The sequence below is a fragment of the Leucopleurus acutus genome (assembly GCF_964270905.1).
Source record: "Leucopleurus acutus genome assembly, chromosome: 19".
Taxonomy (NCBI): Eukaryota; Metazoa; Chordata; class Mammalia; order Artiodactyla; family Delphinidae; genus Leucopleurus; species Leucopleurus acutus.
In genome coordinates, this window is record NC_139161.1 from 22,778,691 (window position 1) to 22,800,282 (window position 21,592).

At 44.8% G+C, this 21,592-nt stretch overlaps 1 protein-coding gene across 1 annotated transcript in view; it reads right to left on the reverse strand.

Moving 5' to 3' along the window:
- The window catches only part of SKAP1 (src kinase associated phosphoprotein 1), a gene marked incomplete at both ends in the record, with an annotated part of 280,095 nt that extends 274,245 nt beyond the window's left edge, over positions 1-5,850 (reverse strand). The window contains one exon of the mRNA XM_082861196.1: positions 5,802-5,850. Coding sequence (XP_082717322.1) covers positions 5,802-5,850 — 49 coding nt within the window. The remainder of the gene's footprint in view (positions 1-5,801) is intronic.
- Between the last annotated feature and the right edge of the window lie 15,742 nt (positions 5,851-21,592).

Sequence of the window (21,592 nt, forward strand, 5' to 3'; positions counted from 1 at the left end):
GTTTAGAAAATTTCTAATCATATTTTCAACATTCAAAAAGTCATTATGCCTATAAGCCAGATTTACAGATGTAATGAAAATGAAACAATGAGTGATGAGGAAAGAACACATGGAAATTTTTTTTAAATAAATAAATGCTGAATTTAAAACTGTAATGAAGTCACTGACGGATGAGACAATAAAAGAGATGAAACACAGAGACTAGATCAGGGCCCTAATATATTTATAATATAAATCCTAGTATGACAGAATAAAAGAGATGGAGTAGAAGCAATGACAATAGAAAAAACTTTCTCAAGTTAAAGACTGAGTCTTTAGATCAAAAGGGTTCACTACATACCAGGCAAAATTATTAAAAAGTCCAAAACCTTGAAATTACCTAGTGACATTTTTGAGAGCAAAGAAAAATATCCTATAAACATCCAGGCAGGCGGTGGGAGGAATGGGTTATAAAAGAAATATATCAGGCTGGCATCAGACTTCTTCTCCACAAAACTGAAGACCAGAAGATAAGGGTAAAATTGTGAGAGGTTAAGTTGAGAGAAAGGGGAAGAAAGGGAAAGAGTGTGACCCTAGAACCTCATGCCCACAGCTAAGTTTATATGAAACTAGATAGACATATACTCAAACTTGGAGGGGCTCAGTAGGGGGACTATCAAAGTACCCTTCCTGAGAAATTCACTCAGCATTATATTCTCAATTGTCATCTAGTAGGGTTTTATGCACTGTCCAATACAGCAGGCACTGTGGCTACTGAGCAGCTGAAGTGTAGCTAGTGCAATTGCATAACTGATTTTTTTGGTCTTATTTAATTTTAGTTAATTTAAATTTAAATAGCCACATGTGGCCAGTGGCTACCGTTCTAGCAAAGTCTAAATACCTAAGAGATAAAGAGTTCAAGAATGAAAAAGCCATGATACAAAAAGTAAGCAATGAACAAGTTAAACAGGAAAAAAAAATATTATTATAGCTATGGTTTTAAATATTATGCAAATGTCAAAAAATAATTATTGTAATCTAATATACACAATAAAACATTAATAATTCTCTGAGTCTAAAATCCAAGATTATATCAGCAATTTCACATTTCATACAGGAGGAAAGAGCTAGAAGATATTGTTTCATTCCTAATGCTGCTAATCAGAGGGAAATGTTTGTTTGTTTGTTTTCCCATAAAGGTAAAACTATCAGTGGAATAAAACCAGGATGTATAACTTCAAAATCACTCAAAAGAAAAAAAGAACTTAGTGATCTAAGAAAATGCTCAGGAGACCATAGCAAATGAAAAACTATAAGTGGAAAAATCAGTATACAAAACTATACACACAATATGTCACAACTTTTAAAGTATGTACAAATAATAATAACTGAAAGAAATAAATGGAAATTTAACAATTGTTGACTATGGTTGGCTGTATATCCTTGTGTTTTCTAAATTTTCTACAATGAGCATTATAGCTCTTATAACCAAGAAATTTAACAAAAAGAAATAGAAGTATGGTCATATACCTTTCAGAATTCAACCGAACAGTAACATCACCTATCTAGAAGACAACCCAGTATCAAAAATTAAGTAAAAATGACTCTTAGCAGCCACAGTACATGTTACAAAGTGCAGGCCTAACGGGTTGGGTACTGTGTTCATCAAGAGAGCCCTTCATACTTTCTTTCACACATATCTTAATTCCAATGAACTTAATTATCTGATGTTCCAATAACATTGGGGATACAGATACACTGAGAGCAGTGCAAAGTGATAGGCCTGGTCTAACAGTAGGAAGAAAAAATGACAAAAATTAAAACGTAAAACAGACATAGATATTCACAAAGCAGTCCAGGGGCAATTATGGCAGAAAAATCCCTAAACAACTCAATATTCCCATAAAGTATGATAAATGATATTCGCTATAACAACTCTGAGTTATAGTGTTCAGAGGAGGTGCCTTTGAACACAGACTGGTTGATTGAGGAAGTGTGAAAAGTTCCTACTGCATCTGAGAAAAAAATTGATCACAAATGTTTATACTAAAAAGTCAGAGTTGGAGTTTTACTATGTTGAAAAGGATTTTATGGTTGGCTACATCGACCAATACAAATCTGGAGAACAATCTGGAAGGAAATGATTAATGACTTCTTCTTTCCAAGGAAGTTTAAAAATAAGTAACCATAGGCGTATTGGAATCAGCATTAACGCAGCAATTGCTCCTAAATGCAGCGGAGTTGTGGACATTATTTTGTCTCTAATCCATATTTGAGCAGGATTTAGGTACCTTGTAGATAGTTGCGACCTATTAGCGATTAAAGTCAGTAAGCCCCATTCCATCACACAAGACAAACTGTGAACTAAAGAAATATTTATTCTCCTTCCTTCATACTTGCCTCTTGTGCTTCTGACTGCAAAAGTGGGGCTAGAAAGACAAGGAAGAAACTGATTGTATCTGTGAAACAAAGATTATGCAAACTGCCAGCACTCCATTGTTTTTGTTTTCGGGCGTGGTTATCACCAAACAAAAACGAAAAGATAACTTCTACATGTGAAGCCTGATTATTTGAAAACAGACATGAATATTTCCTCCTCTTTCAATAAGGCAGTAAATGCCCTTCACTTTACTTATCTATAAGGTACTCATTTGCTGATATGGACTAGTTACTATTTCTATATGAGAGCTTGACAGAGTCTATCTGAGGAAGATGTTTCCTGAGTTACCCTAGAAACCTCTCACTGCTTTAACATTTGCCCAAAATCCAAGACAGCATTAAAAAAAAAAAAAAAATCCCCACCTTCCACACACCCTTAGAGCTACCAAGAGAAAAGCATAATCACAACCCTGGTTAATGGCCCTTTCGAACTCCGATCTCTCTAAGCTTCTTTTCGTTTTTTGTTCCTTTTCCTTTTAAATAAAATCACTGGTTGTTTCTTCCTATTACAAAAGTAATACATGGTCATTGTCATGGTTCAAACAACATGAAGATGTATGAAATAAAATTAATAATCTCTCCCCCACTCTCTCACTCCCCTCCCTAGAAAACCAATGTTAGGAACTTGGTGTATATTCTTTCTTACTCCCTCCTAGGCTTACACAAACATACATAATATATGGGGTTTTGTTGATGTTTTCAAACATAAATGGTATATTATATATACTACGGTGTACCTTGCTTTTTAGTCTTAAAAATATGTTATGGACACTTTCTAAGCCAATATATACAGATCCACCACAACATTTTTAATGGCTGCAAAATATTCCATAAAATGAATAATCATTCATACCATCACCTGACCTTTCCTAACTCATGCACATTTACTATGGATCCTGGTACACATACTTCATGTCCTTTAATTTCAGTAACACAGATTCCTAGAAGTGGAGCTGGTCAAATGAAACATTTTCAAATGTTTAAAATTTAACAAAATTAATTTGAGACCTTCAGAATTTCTGTTCCCTTCTTCATTATGCAAAATTTGGCATAAACCTTTCACAATGCTTTGCATATTTTATTTTTCAAAGCACACACATTATGTCAAAAAATGCCCCTGTCATTTATGTTCATGTAGTTATAAATAAATAAATGCTTAAGTTAGGGCTGTGATGGCCAGTGTTAAATCACTGTGTAAATGCTTATGCCTTGGTTTATGAAAGTAGTAATTCATTGTGGAAACTCCACCCGCTCGGCCTGTGGCAGCACTAAAGTGGCAGCACTCTCACCCTGTGACTCCCTCCACTGAGTGACGACATAGAGATCAGGACCTACATATTTTCTAACTGTCAACAGTTAACCTTAAAAAGTGTGTGTGTGTGGGGGGGGAGACAAACAGCAACAGACGATAAATGGATAGCCATTATGGGTTTATAATATCTACAAATTATTTGTAGTACAATGAATAATTCTGCTGGTCTACACCAGAGAGTGTGTTCCATAAAAAACAAAACCTACAACCAATATGTTGCTATGATTACATGAACCTTTCAAAAGCATATTCTTCAAACACTTTTCAATAGAATTATTGGTTGAATCCCACTTTCACATTTTTCTCTCTACTTCAGATTCAGACTCTAATTGCAAACTTAAAAAAAAAAAGCCTTAAAGAAATATATTAACCAACAAAGCTCCTTAAAATTTAATCTCAGACTCCTCCGTATATTCTAAAGACCCAAGCACCAACAGAGATTGTTAAGACACAGCAAGTTTGATACAGAAGTATGTGACATGCAATTAATCTCCATTCATACCCTGCTCTACTTGTCAGCAAACAAAGGTTCTGCTTTAGGAGGAGATCTGAAGACTTCAATTAAAAACAGTCAGCTAACAAGAAAATAATCTAAGCTAAAGAAAGGTGGCAGGTGCAGAAATGAGCTGTTTACCAAAGTGTCAGTTTTGAACAATAAAGAACTGCACATCAAAAATGTTGAAGGAGTGGATGTCATTGCAAGCTTCTGAAAATTAAAAGGAATCTTCTACCAAGGCTGCACACAAAATGGAAGTCTAGTTTATCTAGGTTGTAAAGTAGGTTCCCTCTCAACAAATGACAGATACCAATAAAAAGAATCAGATTATACCTTTAACTGCAAGGGCAGAATGAAACTTTTTGCCACAGTTCCTTCCCTCCTGGAAACCAGACATGTAGAGCCTCTCTTTACACTTGGAATTATTGAACCAACAGTAGAGGGAAAGGCCGGGTTGCTTCTTCTTAGACACCCAGATGATGCTTTTACCCTGCAAATACTTTTCCTTTCTGAAAATTTAGATTCACTCGGGTCACAAGTAAAATAAATTTGGAAACTTCACCTCATAAGAAATACCTAGTTGACAGCTTTTACAGAGAAGCAGCCCAGAATGGAAACCGTGCCACAAACAGACCGAAAAGACTTGCCAAATATTTAATTAGGAGGCATTTATACCAAGATAACAAGATAATGGAGATATAAAACCAATTAAATTGAGAGAAACTGAAAAGAAAAAAAAAAAAAAACTGCTTGCCAAAAGTATGACCTGCCCAAAGCAGGTCATTTGTCACATAGATGCCAAAAGGCTTAATTCGGGAAGAGTTTCCTCCTGGGACCCTTATGCAAGCACAGATTCCAGGTCCCCGTCCTTCCAGGAAGGTCAGTTACGGGAACAGCAAGTTACTTTCACCAGAAAAAGTGTGAGGCAAGCAGATGATCTTGTAACTCTGGAGTGTTACAGCGGGATGTGTTGAGTGTTCGTGACTGAACACACCGCAATGGGGCACTTCTAGAAAGGGAAGAGATGTAATACCAGGATCCGCCTGCCCCAGGTGCATGAGGGACCCCCAGAGCTGCAAGCAGGTGAAGGGGACCTAGGGTCTGGGTGCCCAGGCCTTGGCTGACAGGAGCCCGGGAGCCCTCACAGCCCCTTGGGAGCCTGGGGCGCTCTAAGCTGGAAGGTCAAGGTACCGTGTGAGCGGGGCAGACGGAGTCAGGGCGTGAGAGGGACGAGAGCGAAACCTATAGATGCAGGGCGTCCCGAGAAGAAAGGGACGGCTTGAAGGCCAGCACGGCGGCCCGGGGACCACGAACGCGGCCTGAACTTGCTCAGAAGCCTGGAGGCTAAGTGGGAGATGGAGACGCCTTGAGGGAAAAGAAAATGTGTTACTGAGGCGAGTGAAAGGGACCCTGAGCGGGGGATGAACAGCTGGCTCTGCAGAGTCAGGACTCCGGCAGCCTCGAGGTTCAAGAAGGCGGTGGGTGAGGGAGCTGACGGGGAAGGCCGGCCTTGGGAGCCGCTGTCGTCTCGGCTGCTGCCGGGCTCGGCACGTGAGACTCCCGGCGGGGCGTTACCTTCCAGGAGCCAAAGGATCTCCTCCGGGAGGGCGGCGGCGGCCTGCATGTGGCGGGTGGCGGGTGGCGGGCGGCGGGAGAGGGCCGGGCGGGCGGACGGGCAGCAGCGGCACCTGGCCCTCTGTCGCCGGCGCCGCGGCGCTGAGCCGCAGGGCGGGGCGCGTTCAGGAAGCGGCGCGCCGCGGACGGGACGCCGGGGCGGCGGCGACACCTGTGCGCCGGGCCCGCGGCCCTCACGGCGGTGCACGAGGGAGGAGGCGGCCGCCCGCGCACCCAACCAGCCCCCGGTTAAAACAAAGACGCGACGCCACCCCCAGGCACCCCGTCCCCGGGAGGCTCCCCATCCTAAGTCCCGGACAGCGGGCCTCGGGGGCCGGTTGAAAAGCCATCGTGGCGCCGAAATGAGTCTCGAGGAGGCAGAATCCGAGGACGGGGTCAGTCCCCGCCAAGTCGGACCACAGTCCTTTCCAACCCAGTTCGCTCGTCCACGCCCAGAAAACCAGGGCAGAACCGCTTGTCAGGCAAACCAGGACGTTTCAAGGGAATGACCGTAAGTCCCGATAAATAATCTCAAGCCACCAACTTTGGGGAGAATCAGAGCAGTCCGGCTGCAATGGACACAGGGAGCCAAAGTGTCCCTTCCTCCCTAAGTCTGAAAGGATGCAAGGAAAAGAAGGGGTAACCCAGGGAGAAAGCTGAGGGAGAGGGGGACCCAGCCCTTTCCCTCTAAGAGCTGACAAAGGGAGGAAAGTGAAGGACAAGATCACAGAAGTGTGCTTCCCTCTCATTCAAAGTAGTAGGTGTTGGGTGTCAATGTCCTGGCTGTGATACGGTCCTGTGATATTGCACGATGTTACCTGGGTAAAGAGGATAGCTCTGTATTATTTATCATAACTTCTGTGAATCTACAATTATCTTAAAGAGTGTTTTTTATTAAGTACAATAGGCCAAGTACCATGAAAAAAGTATAAAGTGCCCGCTAAAAGGAGGGAGATGAATATAAGAAAAGGAGGGAAGTGCCAGTGTATGTGCGTTTAGTGGTGTGTGTGGCATTTGCGACGACTCTGAACACACCAGACTCTGAAGGGGCAGGAGGGCTTTCCAGGTGGAAGGACCAGAGTAAACAAAGATGGAAAAGCCTTCTCCTGCTTGAGGAAGAGCTAATGACCCTCTTTTACTGGATGGTGTAGGGAAATTATGGTTGTCTAGAAAAATTGAGGTTCTATCGTAAAGGGACTTGAAAGTCAGAGTGAGGATTCTGAACTCAATTGAGTGGACATTGGGGAGGCGTCGACAAATTTTGAGCTGAGGAGTGAGCTAACCTGAGCCCCTGAATAGTATGTGATCTTATACACATCTCACTTCACCTCTACCAATTTCCTCTTTGTGAAAAATGGAGTTTCTCTTCTCAGATTCTACCTACAGAATATGTGGGAAGCATTGGGAGTGGTAAGAGAAAGAAAATGGAGAAGACGGGTGAAGTGGTTTTTACAGCAGCAACAGGGGAAATAATGACAGAACCGTGGATATGGGGATGGGAGCAGCAAGGAGAAACTCTCCAGAAGGGCTCCTGGTAGCAGTGCCTGACTCCTGGCATAGTTTCCCTCCAGAGATACGTTTCAGGGTTGGGGGCTTGATCCTTTAAGTGGTCCAGCAGCTTTGAGCCATCTATACATCTGAGTCCTGCCGTCTGAAGAGGAATGGTGCCTTGGTTTCAGGGTTACATGATGCAACCACAAGTTGCAGTAGATTGAGGTAGAAATGTGGGGGACAGGGGCTGGCCAGAATCTCAGGGAATCTGGCTCCTGTTTCAAGGGCTTCTTGCCCTGGGAAAGTTAACAGTGGGCAGGCTGCCTCTTCTAGGCTCCAGAGCAATACCAGTTCCCTGCTGGGGCATTTTTATTTTTACCACACTCAGTGTTCCTTCTACAAAATTGTAGCTGCTCTGGAATCATTTTGAGTACTTTTGACATGTGTTAAAAGGCAAGGGAGACTGTATGGGAACTCTCTGTACTACCGTTGCAATTTTTCTTAAATCTAAAACCGTTCTAAAAAGCAACGAGGGAAACACGGTCCCTCCTATACGTAACCCCAGCACTTTGCCTTGCTTTCCTCTCAGCAGTGGAAGGAAATTTGACAACCTCCCCCTCTTCTTTAAGGATATTTGTCAAAGGCTGATCCAGGCTACAAGTTAAAGGGTTGTTTGATAAAAAGCAATAAACCCTGGTAATTGCATGTCCTATCAGGCCTCACTGCCTGTCATAGCTTACTTATACCAAGGGAAGCAGCAGAAACTCAAGGCAAAGATATTCTACATCCACTGTGGATTTTAGAGGGATAGGGTAGAGGGAGGTGCAGAGCTGGGTAGAGTGCAGTGACTGGCAGATTCCAATATGCCATTGTCATGTTGCATCAAGTTTCCTCTTGCAGACAGAAACCTGCCTCCACACATGAGCGCAGCCCCTCCTTAATCATCTAAGGACCCTGGTTCAGCAGTCAGCCTTACTCCTAATGACATTCTGTTAAATGGACAAATTCCTCTGAAGCCTTGTCCTTCTTTGAAATCCAATTTTGCAGGAAGCCAAATCTGATTGGGGGTAGCCATGGAAACCACACTGAGGAGTCTTGGAGGAGGTAGAGAGAGGCAAGGCAAAACATGATAGTCAAGAGTCTTTTACTGCTCTGTCAGAAATATCAAAGGGATCTGGAGAGGTTGGCAGCAGACGAGTCCCTGCCCGGGTCCTGTTCTGTGTGGCTGGGTACCATGTGGCTGTCATGGGAGTAAGCAGCCAGCTGTCTCCACACGCAGGCAGGGGGATGGAGCAGAATACACAAGTCCCAGGTCGGTCTGCCTCCCTCTTTTTCCCCTCCCCCCAGCCCCAATTCCAGCAAGATCCTAGCATCCCCTTCTTAGCTGTCTCCCCTTTAAAGGCAAACAACAAAAGAATGACAAGGTTAAAATACAAGGTCCTCACAGATAAGAGGTCCTTTGGAGCAGAGGCCATGAAATTAATCTGAAATTCCTTGTAATTAGATAAGATAAAGGTATCTAAAGAGATGCAGAGCAGCCAGGAATGGAGTCCACAGCACGATATGCAGAAAGGATACCGCCTGGTCCACAGGGGCCCCTCGCACACTGTCAGGAGACAGAAGACAGAGAAAACAGGGCGCATGCCAGCCTCTGGGCTGCTTGGAGATGCCGTCTACATGTTCTCATGCCAGGTGGGCGCTCACTGAATATGCATCCATGGGGTGTCCAGAGGGCTCAATCAGGAAGAAACAAAAGCATCTGGCACCCAGAATGGCACGGGTAGGAACAACTGCAAGCAAAGCAGGAGCTGGCTGGCACTGCTCCGCCCTAGGTGAAATGGGTCTGGAGAGGAGACTGCAGAGGGCAGCTCTTGGGCTTTATTCTGAGCTGGTTATTGATCCCTGGATGCTGGGTCACGACACACAGTGGAGCTGACGTCTGCCCCGTGGATGTGCGGCCGCTGCATCTCAGCCCCTGGGTCCCAACCCCATCAACTGGCCTTATTGACTCTTTTATTGACGATGCTGGGGCCTAATGGGGACAAGAGCTGCACACTTCATTAAGGACTGTGGAAGGAGAGATGACGCATCCAGCCTGTGCCAAGAACCAGGCTCGCTGCATGCTTGGCCAGACCCCGGAAACCAAGCCTTATTGCACCCTTGAGGCAGAGGAGCTGGACACAAGATGCTCGCTTGGGCACGTCGCTCAGCGGCCTTAAGATGCAGGGTTTCCACAGCTTGCCAGAAGCCTTGCTCTTACTAATCAGCGAATCTTTCCATTTAGGTGGGTCTTATTATACACACACTCACACAAATGCACTTCGATGGCCTCCCCTTCCAGCTCACACTTCCAGATTCTTTGCACTAATACATACAACAAAATAAGCAGGTTCTCGTATCATATCAGGGAACATTCCCAAAGCAGGTTCTCAGTGAGGCACAGGCTCAGAATAGAATGAGGGCCTATTAAAACTCAAGAGTCTTCAAGGTGATTCAAATTTAAGATAAGGAACTGACCTAGTGCTCTGCACAGGGCCACCCACCTCAGCAGGGGCTGTGCTGGCATTAGAATCCTGGTTCTCTAGTGCTGGTCCAAAGCTCTTATAGAACTGAACATCTGAGATGGATAATTACAGCCCAGGGATCGCTAAGCAGCTCTGTGAAACAATCAGAGTTGGTCTCCCTCCATCTAAATAGTAACATTTCTTTCTTTGTTCTTTATCTCATATTTCTATCACTCCCCTTGTTATTTTTCCCTAATATTTCCCACTTATTTTTTTGTATCTTCTTTGCCTATCCCTTAGACCGCATTAGACATCCCCCAGGGGCACTGCTGAGTCCAACAGAGGCCCTAAAGACCAAAGAGGTTGATGACTCTGACATTCTCTGTCTTTGATTGGTTCTCTTGGGAGTCTGAAGTGTGGGGGGTGGGGGTGGGGGTGCGGGGCATGCGGAAAGTGTCAGCTGCAGCCAGATGAGGCTGTGCACTCTCTGAGTGAGACATGCAGGCAGTCTGTGGGGTTAATCTGCATGAGAGGCAGGTGGGGTCAAGGCTAATTTTATAGGCTAGGTATTTGCAGACATGATAAATTTGGAAAACTATGGAAGGAGTAACCCTTTCTTTTAGGGGTGATTAGGGAGATTAAAAGTAAATAATAGAAGGGAAGCAACCCTTACAAAGGCAGAACTGGCTTTCTTTGATTTCCTTTCATTTATTATTTCAAAAGGCAAAAGTTTAAGCTCGTAAGCCCCTTCCTTTATTTCTTCCCTTTCTTCTCCCTCACTTTACTACAGGTGTTAGAATTCAGGGTTGGGGCAGGGGGATTCAAGGTGAGAGAAGAGGCAATTATTTAGAATCTGATAGAAAGCTCTGGTCTGCACCGCACAGGTGCACACATGCTTCGAGGAATATGCACACTAAGAGGAACTGATGTAATCTGGCCAGACTCACCAATATTTACAAATACCAACAGAAACACTGCCTGGAGTCAGAGAAAACACCAGCAATGGCTGATTATTTCAATGCAAGAAAGTGGGTGAAAATACCCTTCCCCTAGTGGACATCCTGTGTGTAATGGCGAAATACATTCTTTCCTGCAGAATTGTGTCAGTGTCCATTTTGATTTTTCCCTTTCTAGATGTCTAATCCTAAACATCCTTGTCCTAAATGTCCTAAACATCCTTGGACTTCCTCTCTAGCAGCATTTTCTACCAATGTAAACCATGCTCTTTCATATACAAGACAGCACTCTCGGTCCTTGTTGCACTGATTTTTAGACTTTACTTTGAATTGAAAAGTAATTCAATTCAGTGAATTGTCCCTCCTCCTATCTTTTCACAGAATTCATGATCCCCCCCCCCATCTCCTACCACCTTTTAGATCTTCAATCTCACTGTCTTTTTCATCTTCAGTCTTCCCCTCTGTCTGCTAACATCCTTGGTCTCCTCTATCCTAAAAACAAAACAAAACAAACAAAAACATTCCTTCAACCCTGCTACCTTCTCCAATCTCATCCTTTCTTCTCCTTCCTTTCCCCCATCAGATCTCATGTCCTTTGCCTGTCTTTGCACCAGTGAAGTGGCTCTCCTGAGGGCATCGATGCCCTCCTTCCTTCTCACCTCTGCTTAGTCTTTACCAACCTCTCTCTGCAGCACTGGGTGGCATCGGCCACTTGCTCTTGCTTTGGGCACCCAGCTTCCTTGGCACTGCCCTATCTGGTCTTCTTCCTATCTTTCCTAACTATTATTTCTCTGCTTCCTTCTTTGGCTCTCTTCATTTCACCTTCTAGTCACAGGTAATCACCAGAGTTTCACACTTGCCTTTCTCCTCTTCCTCTCCTTTCTCTCTTTGTTCTCTGAGTCCCCAGTGGTTTCGTTCTCCCACCACCACAAATTTCCCCCTCATGCAGATGACTCTTCTAATTTATACCTTTGTTGTGCATTTCCACCCGGATATCTGAACAGTTCCACCAATTTATTATTTCCTCTCCCCTTAATCCTTGTAATGGCAACAAAGTTCAGTGAAAGTGGCATGAGCTTATGAGTCTAAAAGATGTGAGTCCCAATGCTGGCTCAGCCACCTGGCAGCTCTAAGCCTCTGGACAGAGCTCTACTAGCCTCAGTTTCCTCATCTGTAAATTGGATATCATAATTCCTACCTTACAGGGTAATTATGAAGCTTAAGTAAGATGGCATTTGTAAGCATATATGGTATATGCTCAACAAATTGTAACTGTTATAAAGAAATTGCTATTGTCCAGTAATCCAAACTCAAAATGTAGGACTCATCTTGGACCCTTCCTCATTCCCATTCCAAATATCCACCAACCCTGCCAATCTTACCTCTCCACAATGTCCTTTGAATCCCTCCTTTGTTTTTTGTTTATTTGTTTGTTTGTTACGGTACGTGGGCCTCTCACTGCTGTGGCCTCTCCCGTTGCGGAGCACGGGCTCTGGACGGGACGCACAGCCTCAGCGGCCATGGCTCACCGGCCTAGCCGCTCCGCGGCATGTGGGATCTTCCCGGACCGGGGCACGAACCCGTGTCCCCTGCATCAGCAGGCAGACTCTCAATCACTGCGCCACCAGGGAAGCCCTGAATCCCTCCTTTGAATCCTGAGTGTCACCACTCTGGGTTGGGTTCTTATTATCTTTATTGAGATGTGATACTGAAATGGCTTTTAATCCAACCCTCAGCATCCAATCTCCCCATTATCACATGCCACTCTTCATCCATATTCAGAATACACATCCCAAAGCACAATCCTGACCCCACCAAAGAGGTGATAGAGTATAGTGGCCCTGAAGCATAGTGGCCCTGAAGTCAGGCAGTTCTCTGCTCAAATCTGCCACTTGCCTACTATGACCTTGGTCAAGCTACTTATCCTCTCCATACCTCAATTTCCCTATCTGTAAAATGGCAACACTATTAGTACTTTCAAGGTTGTTGCGAGGATTCAAAGAGCTAATATATATTGTGTTTATAACTGCCTGCAACATGGCAGATGATTCACATATGTTAGCAATTATTATGATCTCTGCATTCACTCCCCACAGCAGCTAGCCCTGGGAGGTGCTTAATGCCTATATAGATACTGAATCATCCATAATCTCTCATTTGAACCTCCTTGCTCACTAAAGATATATTTGAGGAGTGACTGGCTGAGATATGTGTGGCATTGGTCTCCAAGGATGAGAGCTTTTCCTCTTTATGAAGCAAACTTGCCTTTAAAAAGATGGAAAGAGTGGCCTTGGCTTCCTTAGCACCGGGCTGTAATGAATTGGGATAATCAGCCTGCAGATTCTCCCTGCCCACATCCAAAGGTTTCCTCCCTGCCCTATCTATTCTAGAATACTTGCAGTGCTTCTGAATCACATGGGGAAAACCTTCGTCTGGAAGGCATGAGATATTAACTCCTCTTTTCACTCACTGTGGCAGAAATCAAGTTTCCACTATAAATACAGACCCCAGAAAGAACCAATCAGAAGGCAGATTATATCCCAGGAGTCGGTAGCCTCTTTAGTCTGTAGGGCTGCCAGCAGGGCTGAGCTCTACAGAAAGCAGTGTAGAGGGGGAGGGTAGGAGGGGGTGTTTGACAGGGAGGGGTGATGGACCAGGGATAAAACAAGCAAGCAAGAAAAATGGAAACGAAGAAAGTGAATGAGAAACTGGATGAAAAAGTAAAGAAATTGAGAAATAGAAAGAAAATGTAAGAGAAAATAAAGAGGAAATTAAATCAAATAGATTCACTTCATTTCCCTAGTTGTAATTTCAGGATATACCATGTTCCACCCACAAGGACATTGAGAAGCTTCAGGGAGTGGCTGTAAATTCCTAAAGAAAACTACCTTGTGGAGACTCAAGCTGTTATTATCCACTGATGTACCTTTTAGCATATGCACTATCAATACAATGACATGTCTTACTGAGTAACATGTGATATTCCACATCGTGAGACTATTGATGCAGAATTTCCTTTCTCAGAGCTCAATATTCCAATCAAAGCCTGTTGCATCACATCACTGAGGCCATCCACTTAATGACAAGTTGTAAGATGCATATTGCAGAATATTCATGTTCATTTTATGCTCACAGTGCTTAAAATCTCCTCTAAACAGCCTCTGCTCCCAGCCTATTAAGGTGCTCGTGTTATCTACACTCCATTCAATGGTGTGGAAATAATTGTCTTGAGACTAAAGAAAAAATTGATGGTCACAAGCCGAGTCAGCACTTGTGTTCTTTTCTTACTCTGTTGAATCAGGTGTTATTTACCTCTTCCAACACCTGGGACTCCTGATAAGTCACTCCCCTGGTAGCTTTTTCCAGGACAGTGCTGTGGGGTCTTTGGAAGAAGCAGGGATCCTTCATAAATGGTATTGTTATCAGCATAATTCACACAGCTACCAGATGTGCAAAATCGAAACCACCAAGGGTACTCAGGCAGAGGGGCCTTCCCCAGCTCCATCTGGCTGCTCTGAAGTGTGCTCACGACTTGGAAGTTATTAGAGAAAGAAGGGCTCTACTTAACAGTGGGCTCATGTGCCTGTGAGAAGATGCTTGTATTCTGACAAAGTCGGCATGCTTTCTGGTTCCCCCACAACTGCTATACCAGCACCGCCATCCCAGAGCCCCCTCCCTGCAAACCTGGCTCTACTGGAGGCCTGCCTGTTGGAGACAGGTGGGCCCTTTTCCCCATCTCTTCCTCTTATCTCTTGGATGAAGCACCAGGACTCAGGCTGGTGAAGGAGAGCGATTGCCCCTGGCATCTGATAGCTGGGCAATGGGGCCTGTGACTTTGCCTTTAAATATCAACCACACACACAGACAACACTGGCAGCATGAGAGGTTTCCATGGTGACAGAATGCAGGCCACGACCTCTGTAAATGTAATCAGAGCACTGGGATTGGTATGTGAGACAGGTTTAATTTCTCCTCCGATGGAAGCTCTGTGGTCTGGGCCATACACAGGCTTCGTACATGACAGACAACCTGTTATCTTCACCGGGGCAGCTCTGCATATGGCAACCCCCGCTGCTCCAGAGCTGCTTCCTCCACAGTCTGAGCAGGCTTCAGGATGTAAAAGGTCACTGGGAACTGGAACGGCAGTCACATCAATACCTGGCATCCCTGCCCAGTGTCCTCAGGAGGTGCGACTGTCCCTTTTACAAGGAGCAGGTGTGGCATGGTCCCATAAGAGCCAGAATAAGGTCTTGGAAGATTGGCTGAGGTTTTCATCTCTGCTCTGCCACCAACAGTGTGATTTTGGGCAAGTCATTTAACCTCCAACTTTCAACATCTTACCCCCGGGAGAAAATGCCTGAGGAAGAGAAGGCTGAGGGCTTCCAGAGTCCCCAGGAGAAGATGGTACCCAATTATGCTTAATAGGGTAGGCTTAATAGTTCTCCCTCCACAATCCCCAGTGGAACCCTTCCCCAGGAAGTGAGTTTTCCATCTCACCAGTGCTAGTTACTAGGGCTTCTAACCCTAAAAACTATGGGTAAAAACAGAGAGTGTGATGATCACCATTGCAGAGCCTCAACAGGACGTCCTCACCTCTATACTGATTTGGAAACAAAACCAGGATACAATTCCTTCCAAGCTGGCCCAGAGTAGGAGACCAGTTCATGCTAAACTGATGGAAAACAGAGGCTTGGAGAGGAATGTAGCAGTATCAAAGGAGGAGCCCACAGCCTCTTCCCTTGACCACCACTCAGCCTTGGCAAAGAGCTGCTCTGACCACTTTGACGCTGGCATCCTCTGAGTCCATTTACCAAATCATATGAGACACTGGCAGACACTGCCAGTCTTCCTGCTTTTCTGATTTCTTTCACGGTTTCAGGATAGTGCTCTGAAAAAAAACAAGCTTTGGGCTAATAAGAGATTCATAGGGCTGTATGACACATTTTTCTTTCCAAAAGGAGCTGGTTCATAAAACTCTCCTTTCAGAACCTCATCAAAGAATCTTAGATTTCAGAGCTAGAAGGGACTTGAGAAACCCTGCAGCTTAGAGTGAAAAACTGAGGTCCAGACTGGAGAAGGGATGTACCTGAGTTACAGCAAATTAACGAAGAGCTGAACCACAAGGGTGTCGGGGCCCCATTCTGCTCAGCTGAGTACTAATTTGCTTCCTGGAGGCTTTTGAACCTCAAACTGAAGCAGAGAGGAAGTGAGGGGAGGATTCAAAAGTGGTTGTTGAACATTGGAATCAGGAAATGGTGATTTGGCTGAATCTACAGATAATAGCATTACCACTTCCTGTGTTAGCTGATGCTAAACGAGGGAAGATTCTAGATAAGAAAATAGTTAAGTGACAGGACCATGGGCTTCCAAACAATTATCCCCACCCAATCCACACTGTTTCTCTCAGGCCACTGAGAGGAGCATGAGTCTGATTGTTCAGAGAGTTTATAGGTTAGTGTCCAAAACAGAACCATGAAGCCAAAGAATAATGGAGTTTATAGGAACTCCAAGAGAATATCTGGTTTGGCATCATGTCTTCTGGTAACTAAATCATCTAGGACAGGTAATTTGATTATCTTTTCTTTTTATTAAAGGACCCACTTCCTCAACGGTACATGAGGAAATAAGGTTCCTTTCAGCTCTAACATCCAGAATTCCATGATTTCTTTTTCAGACTCTTTTCCCTTATAGGTTATTAACAGTACTTGAAATTCTTACCATGAGGGAGAGCCTTAACTTTGAGTAAGAGATTGCCTCCAGAAAAGAAGCATACTCCATCTCTTTCATTTAAGCAGACATGAACTGAATACCTGGTGTGTTCCAGGAACAGTGTCAGGTAGTAAGAATTCGTAAATAAATAAGATATGAATTACCTGGCAGGGCTAATATGCTGCTCCATTCTCACTCCTTATCCCATTAGAACACATCAGTTGATCAGATTAGCAGCTGTCTTCAGGAGCTGATATAGGATACAGGCAGGTAAATTTTGACAGGACATGAAAGCAAGAAATATCTGGGACGCTCAGCATTACCCAAGAGAAGAGAATTCAGGCCTGGGTGAATATTAAAAATTAAGTATTAATATTAAAATCAACTTGAGGGATTGGGTACCAAGGAAGGATGGAGAACGAAAGGGATCTGAAGGCAAGCAATGCTTATCTCAGAATTTTTTTCCCTAGGAGCTTTGATCATTGACCTCTGGAATCTTCCATCTTTGGTCAACTTTACTAAACTCCTGGCTCAGATCTGGTCTTCCTCAGTGGCTGCTCTTTGTACTAATAAGTTTTAGTGTGGGTTCCCAGGTACTACCAGGTGAGATCACTTTAACAATTTGTCCCTAAGACCACTGGATCATAGCCCCCATCTCTCAGATGTGATGATCTCAGTCTGTCTTCCTCCTTTCTTGTGTCTTTTTTTTTTTTTTTTTTTTGCGGTACGCCGGCCTCTCACTGTTGTGGCCCCTTCCGTTGTGGAGCACAGGCTCCGGACGCGCAGGCTCAGTGGCCATGGCTCACGGGCCCAGCCGCTCCGCGGCATGTGGGATCTTCCTGGACCGGGGCTCAAACCCGTGTCCCCTGCATCAGCAGGCGGACTCTCAACCACTGCACCACCAGGGAAGCCCTCTTGTGTCTTTTTGATATTTCCAGGGTTATTTCACAGATTTGCATCACTTCTGCCTCTGTCAGCCCATTGGTTCTTATTTGTCCCTTGGCTTTTATTGAAAAGTGCCTACTTTTGCTGTGCTGCCCATAAGGTGTGGCCTTGCTTACCCTTCACCTGACAGAGACTTCAGTACCTGCCAGGGCTGGGTCAGGAGGGCTTAAGAATAACCATATGCTGCCTTCCACTCAAAGTTTGTCACTGAGTGTGGCCCATCTGCCGACTCCATCCTTACTTTTGTGATTTTCTTCCTCTCAGCAGTCTCCTTTTCTTTCCAACAACCTTCTTTTAAGAGTCTCATGGATGATTGATTGGATGAGACAGAAACCCAAATCAAACAGCCTTAGGCAAAAAAAAAAAAAAAGAAATTAATTGTCACCAAGATTCCAAGGAAGCCTTGAATAACTGAACATGGAAGTCAGGCCTTAAATGCAGCTTGTCTTTGGGCCCCTAGATTCCATTGTTTCTTAGGCCATAGAACGGCTCTCATTGGCCCAACCCAGGTCAGTTGTGGTCATGGGGGCAGTGTTATGTAAGAACGTAGCACTTCCTACAGAAACCACATGAGTGGAAATGAGGGAGAAGAAATTCCTAGACAACACAGATCGCTGTTTCTAAAGGTGGGTAGAGTTGTTGAACAGGTAAAGCAATCTATCCGTCACAGCTCCCTACAGAGCTGCCTGAATATGACTAAATCACGATAGAAAATGTTCAAATTCTCTCTTATAGGACTTCTGGACCCTTGAAAATCAGGGGTGTGGTCAGACAGGGGTTTAGATCCTTATTCTGTTCACTCACTGGAGCCTTAGTTCCAGCCTGTCTGGGACTCTGCTTTACTAGGTGTTATATTTTTTGGTTGTGATATGTTCAGGGTGGACCCAGATTTCACAAAGATAACCACTGGCCCCTTCTTAGCCAACTCTCCCTCACCTCCCATCTTCCCCAGGTCAGTAAATGGTACTGTGGATAATCCAATTGCCCAATCTAGAAACCTGGGGGTCATTCATTCCTCTTTCTCCCTCTGCCAATTCCACCTGCTAAATATCTTTCAAACTCTCCACTTCTCTCCAGCCCTGCTGCCTTCTCTCCTCTTCCAAGCCACCATCACCTCTCATCTTGCAGCCCCTTAGTCTTATACCCTGTCAACCTATTTTCCACATTATAGCCAGTGATCTCTTTTTTAAAAAATCTGCTTATGTCCCTCACTAATTAAAACTTTAGTAGCTTCCCAATATTATGCTTCCAAACCCCTCAATATGGCTAGTATGTCCCCATCCCCCCGACCATGCTTGACCTCTTGCTTATCTCCTCTGCCAAATGGTCCTCTTACTCTCTGTCATCTTCAGTAGCAGACTTCTTGCAGTTTCTCACTGAGACACACCCACTCCCACTTTCATTTTTCCACATGTGCTGTTCCCTCCCTCTGCAACACTCTTCCCCCCTACCCTTCATTCAGCTGACCCTTACTCATGCTTCAAGTCTCAACTTAAACATCATTTCCTCTGGTAACCATCCTTGGCTCTCCAGGCTGGCTTGTTTCCTTCTCATACGTTCCTGTAGCACTAAGACCTACCATTCAAAACTCAAGTCCCATCTGTAACTACCTGTCTACCACCTGTCTTCCCTCCCAACCCTCCCTGAGGGTCCAGACCTTTCCTATCATGTTCACCACTGTGTCCTCAGCACTTACTGTGCCTGGTGCATCATCGTAGTTTCTAAACAAACGCTTATTGAGGAAGTGCTGAAGGTAAGTCTCTTGGGTTTTTTTTTAATACTTTTTATTTTGAATTAATTTCAAACTTACAGAGAAGTTTAGGTACCCCAGTACTAGAATTCTTGTATACCATTTACCTAGATTCATCAATTGTTAGCTTTTGTCACGTTTGCTTTATTGTTTTCCATTTATGTAAATTTACATATTTTTTCCAAACCATCTGAGAGTAAATTTCAGATATCATGTTCCTTTTCCCGTGAATACTTCAGTAGTATTTCCTAAGAATGAGGATATTTCCTTAGATGACACCAGTTATCAAAATGAGGAAAGTTAACAAAGATACATGAGCTCTAATTCTTTTTTTTTTTTAAGGGAAGTAGAAAGTACTGGGGAAGGAGGGCAGTCCAGGGTTAAATGCATGCATCACAGGGTCACCTCCCTTTCTCCTTCCTCTCTCTCTCTGCCCTTGTTCAGGAGTTTCCTCAAAAGCAGAGGCCCTGGTGGGGAAGGCAGTGTCCTGCTGAGTGTATCTGTTTTCCCTCCATGCCCCCACTGGCAGCAGCAGCTTCTCCACACCCATGTCCATACCTCACCTTGCCCTTAGTCCTCTGTCAGGAAGCTGGAAGCCCTCTGAACAGGATGGCTTTGTTCTACAATACAAGGTCCCGAAGGGAGGAGGAAACCCAGTCCGCCGGAAGTGGAAGTTGGAAGGAAAGCTGAGGCCTAGGAAGTGGGAAGATGGCTCCTGGGACCCGCAATCATGTATCGGCATTTCGTGCGTGCATGAAGAGGGGAAGAAGACAAGCTGCGGGGCTAGAGTAAGATTTGCACACCTTGGGTCCTGGGACCGTCCTGCTCAGCTGAGTGGAATACCAAACGAGGGTGTCTTGGAGCTGCACTTCACTTCAGCCAGGCAGTCGACAGGAGAAGCAGCGAGCGAGACCGACAGACTGTCACTGGCAAAATGAACTGTCACCTCCCATTTTTCAGAGGCACGGGGGATGAATTGCAGCCTTGAACCGTGCGGCCCGCTGCTGATTGAGTTCCGCTGTCTTAGAACCCCTTCGAACAAGGCGAGTTCATTTCAGACTGACGTCCCACCGCTCATCAATTTAAGAGCCAGTAAAATTAACCACTTCGGAGCTGACTTGCTCCCTCCCCCTGCTTGGATTCCGCATCCTGAAAGGTCACCAAATAAATCTCTCTGGGTCCTACTAGCATAATATGCAGCTTGGAGACAGGGTCTCAGAAGAGGAGACCGAGCCAGAGATAGCCCAGGCCTGAAAGGTTGCCGAGGCCCCGTCACAGCCGCCGGTCCATGGCGGTGGTGTGACAAGACAGGCCTTTGCTAGCTCTGCTCCCACCCAATCAGCTTCTGCTCCCAAGAGATCTAGGGTTGGGTAGAGTTGGGTGGCTGAGAATGGAGGTGCTACAGAAGACCCCCTAGTCTTGTGGCAGAGATCTCTGTGCACTGCTAGTCTCCCATCTGCTGTGGACTGAATGTTTGTGCCCCACACCCATTCATATGTTGGAACCCTAATCCCCAATATAATGGTATTCGGAAGTGGACATTTGGGAGGTAATCAGGGTTAAGTTAGGTCACGGGGGTGGGGGCCCCAATGTTGGGATATAATGCCTTTATAAAATGGAAGAGAAGCTGAAACCTTTTTTTCTTGGTCATGTGAGGAGGATACAGCAAGGAGACAGCAGCCATCTGTAAACCAGGAAGAGGACTCACCAGGAACGTCACTATGCTGGCACTCTGATCTTGGACTTCCAGTCTCCAGAACCGTAAGAAACAAATGTCTATTGTTTATGCTGCCTAGTTTATGGTATTATGTTATAGCAGCCCGAACTAAGTCAACATCCTCAGGGCCTTACACATGGTAGGTGCCCGTCAAATGTCTATTAAACCAAATAAGACTTAATTGCTTTAGCATCAATCAGTAGTTTGCATGGACAGGAAAAAGGGATGTTTGCACAAGGACAACTTTACTGTCAGAGCTATTTATTGGGCCCCAGCCCATGCTAGAAACCCACTAGCAAGTTGAAATGCAGCAGAGCAGAGTCCTCTGTCTCCAGAAGAAAAAGTGCCTTATGCTGCCTCCCCGCCACACACACTTAGCCCTCTTCTCTCACAAAGGCCTGTCCAGTGAGTCTAGTTAGCGAATCTTAGGGCTTCTCCTCTCCTCTATATCTAGGGCACAAATGGTTTCATCAATACTCTTTTTTTGTTGTTAATATTTATGTATTTATTTTGGCTGAGCCAGGTCTTAGCTGCTGCACTCGGGATCTTTAGTTGCGGCATCCAGGATCTTTTAGTTGCAGTATGCAGACTTCTTAGTTGTGACACACGGATTCTTAGTTGCAGCATGCATGCGGAATCTAGTTCCCTGACCAGGGATCGAACCCGGGCCCCCTGCATGG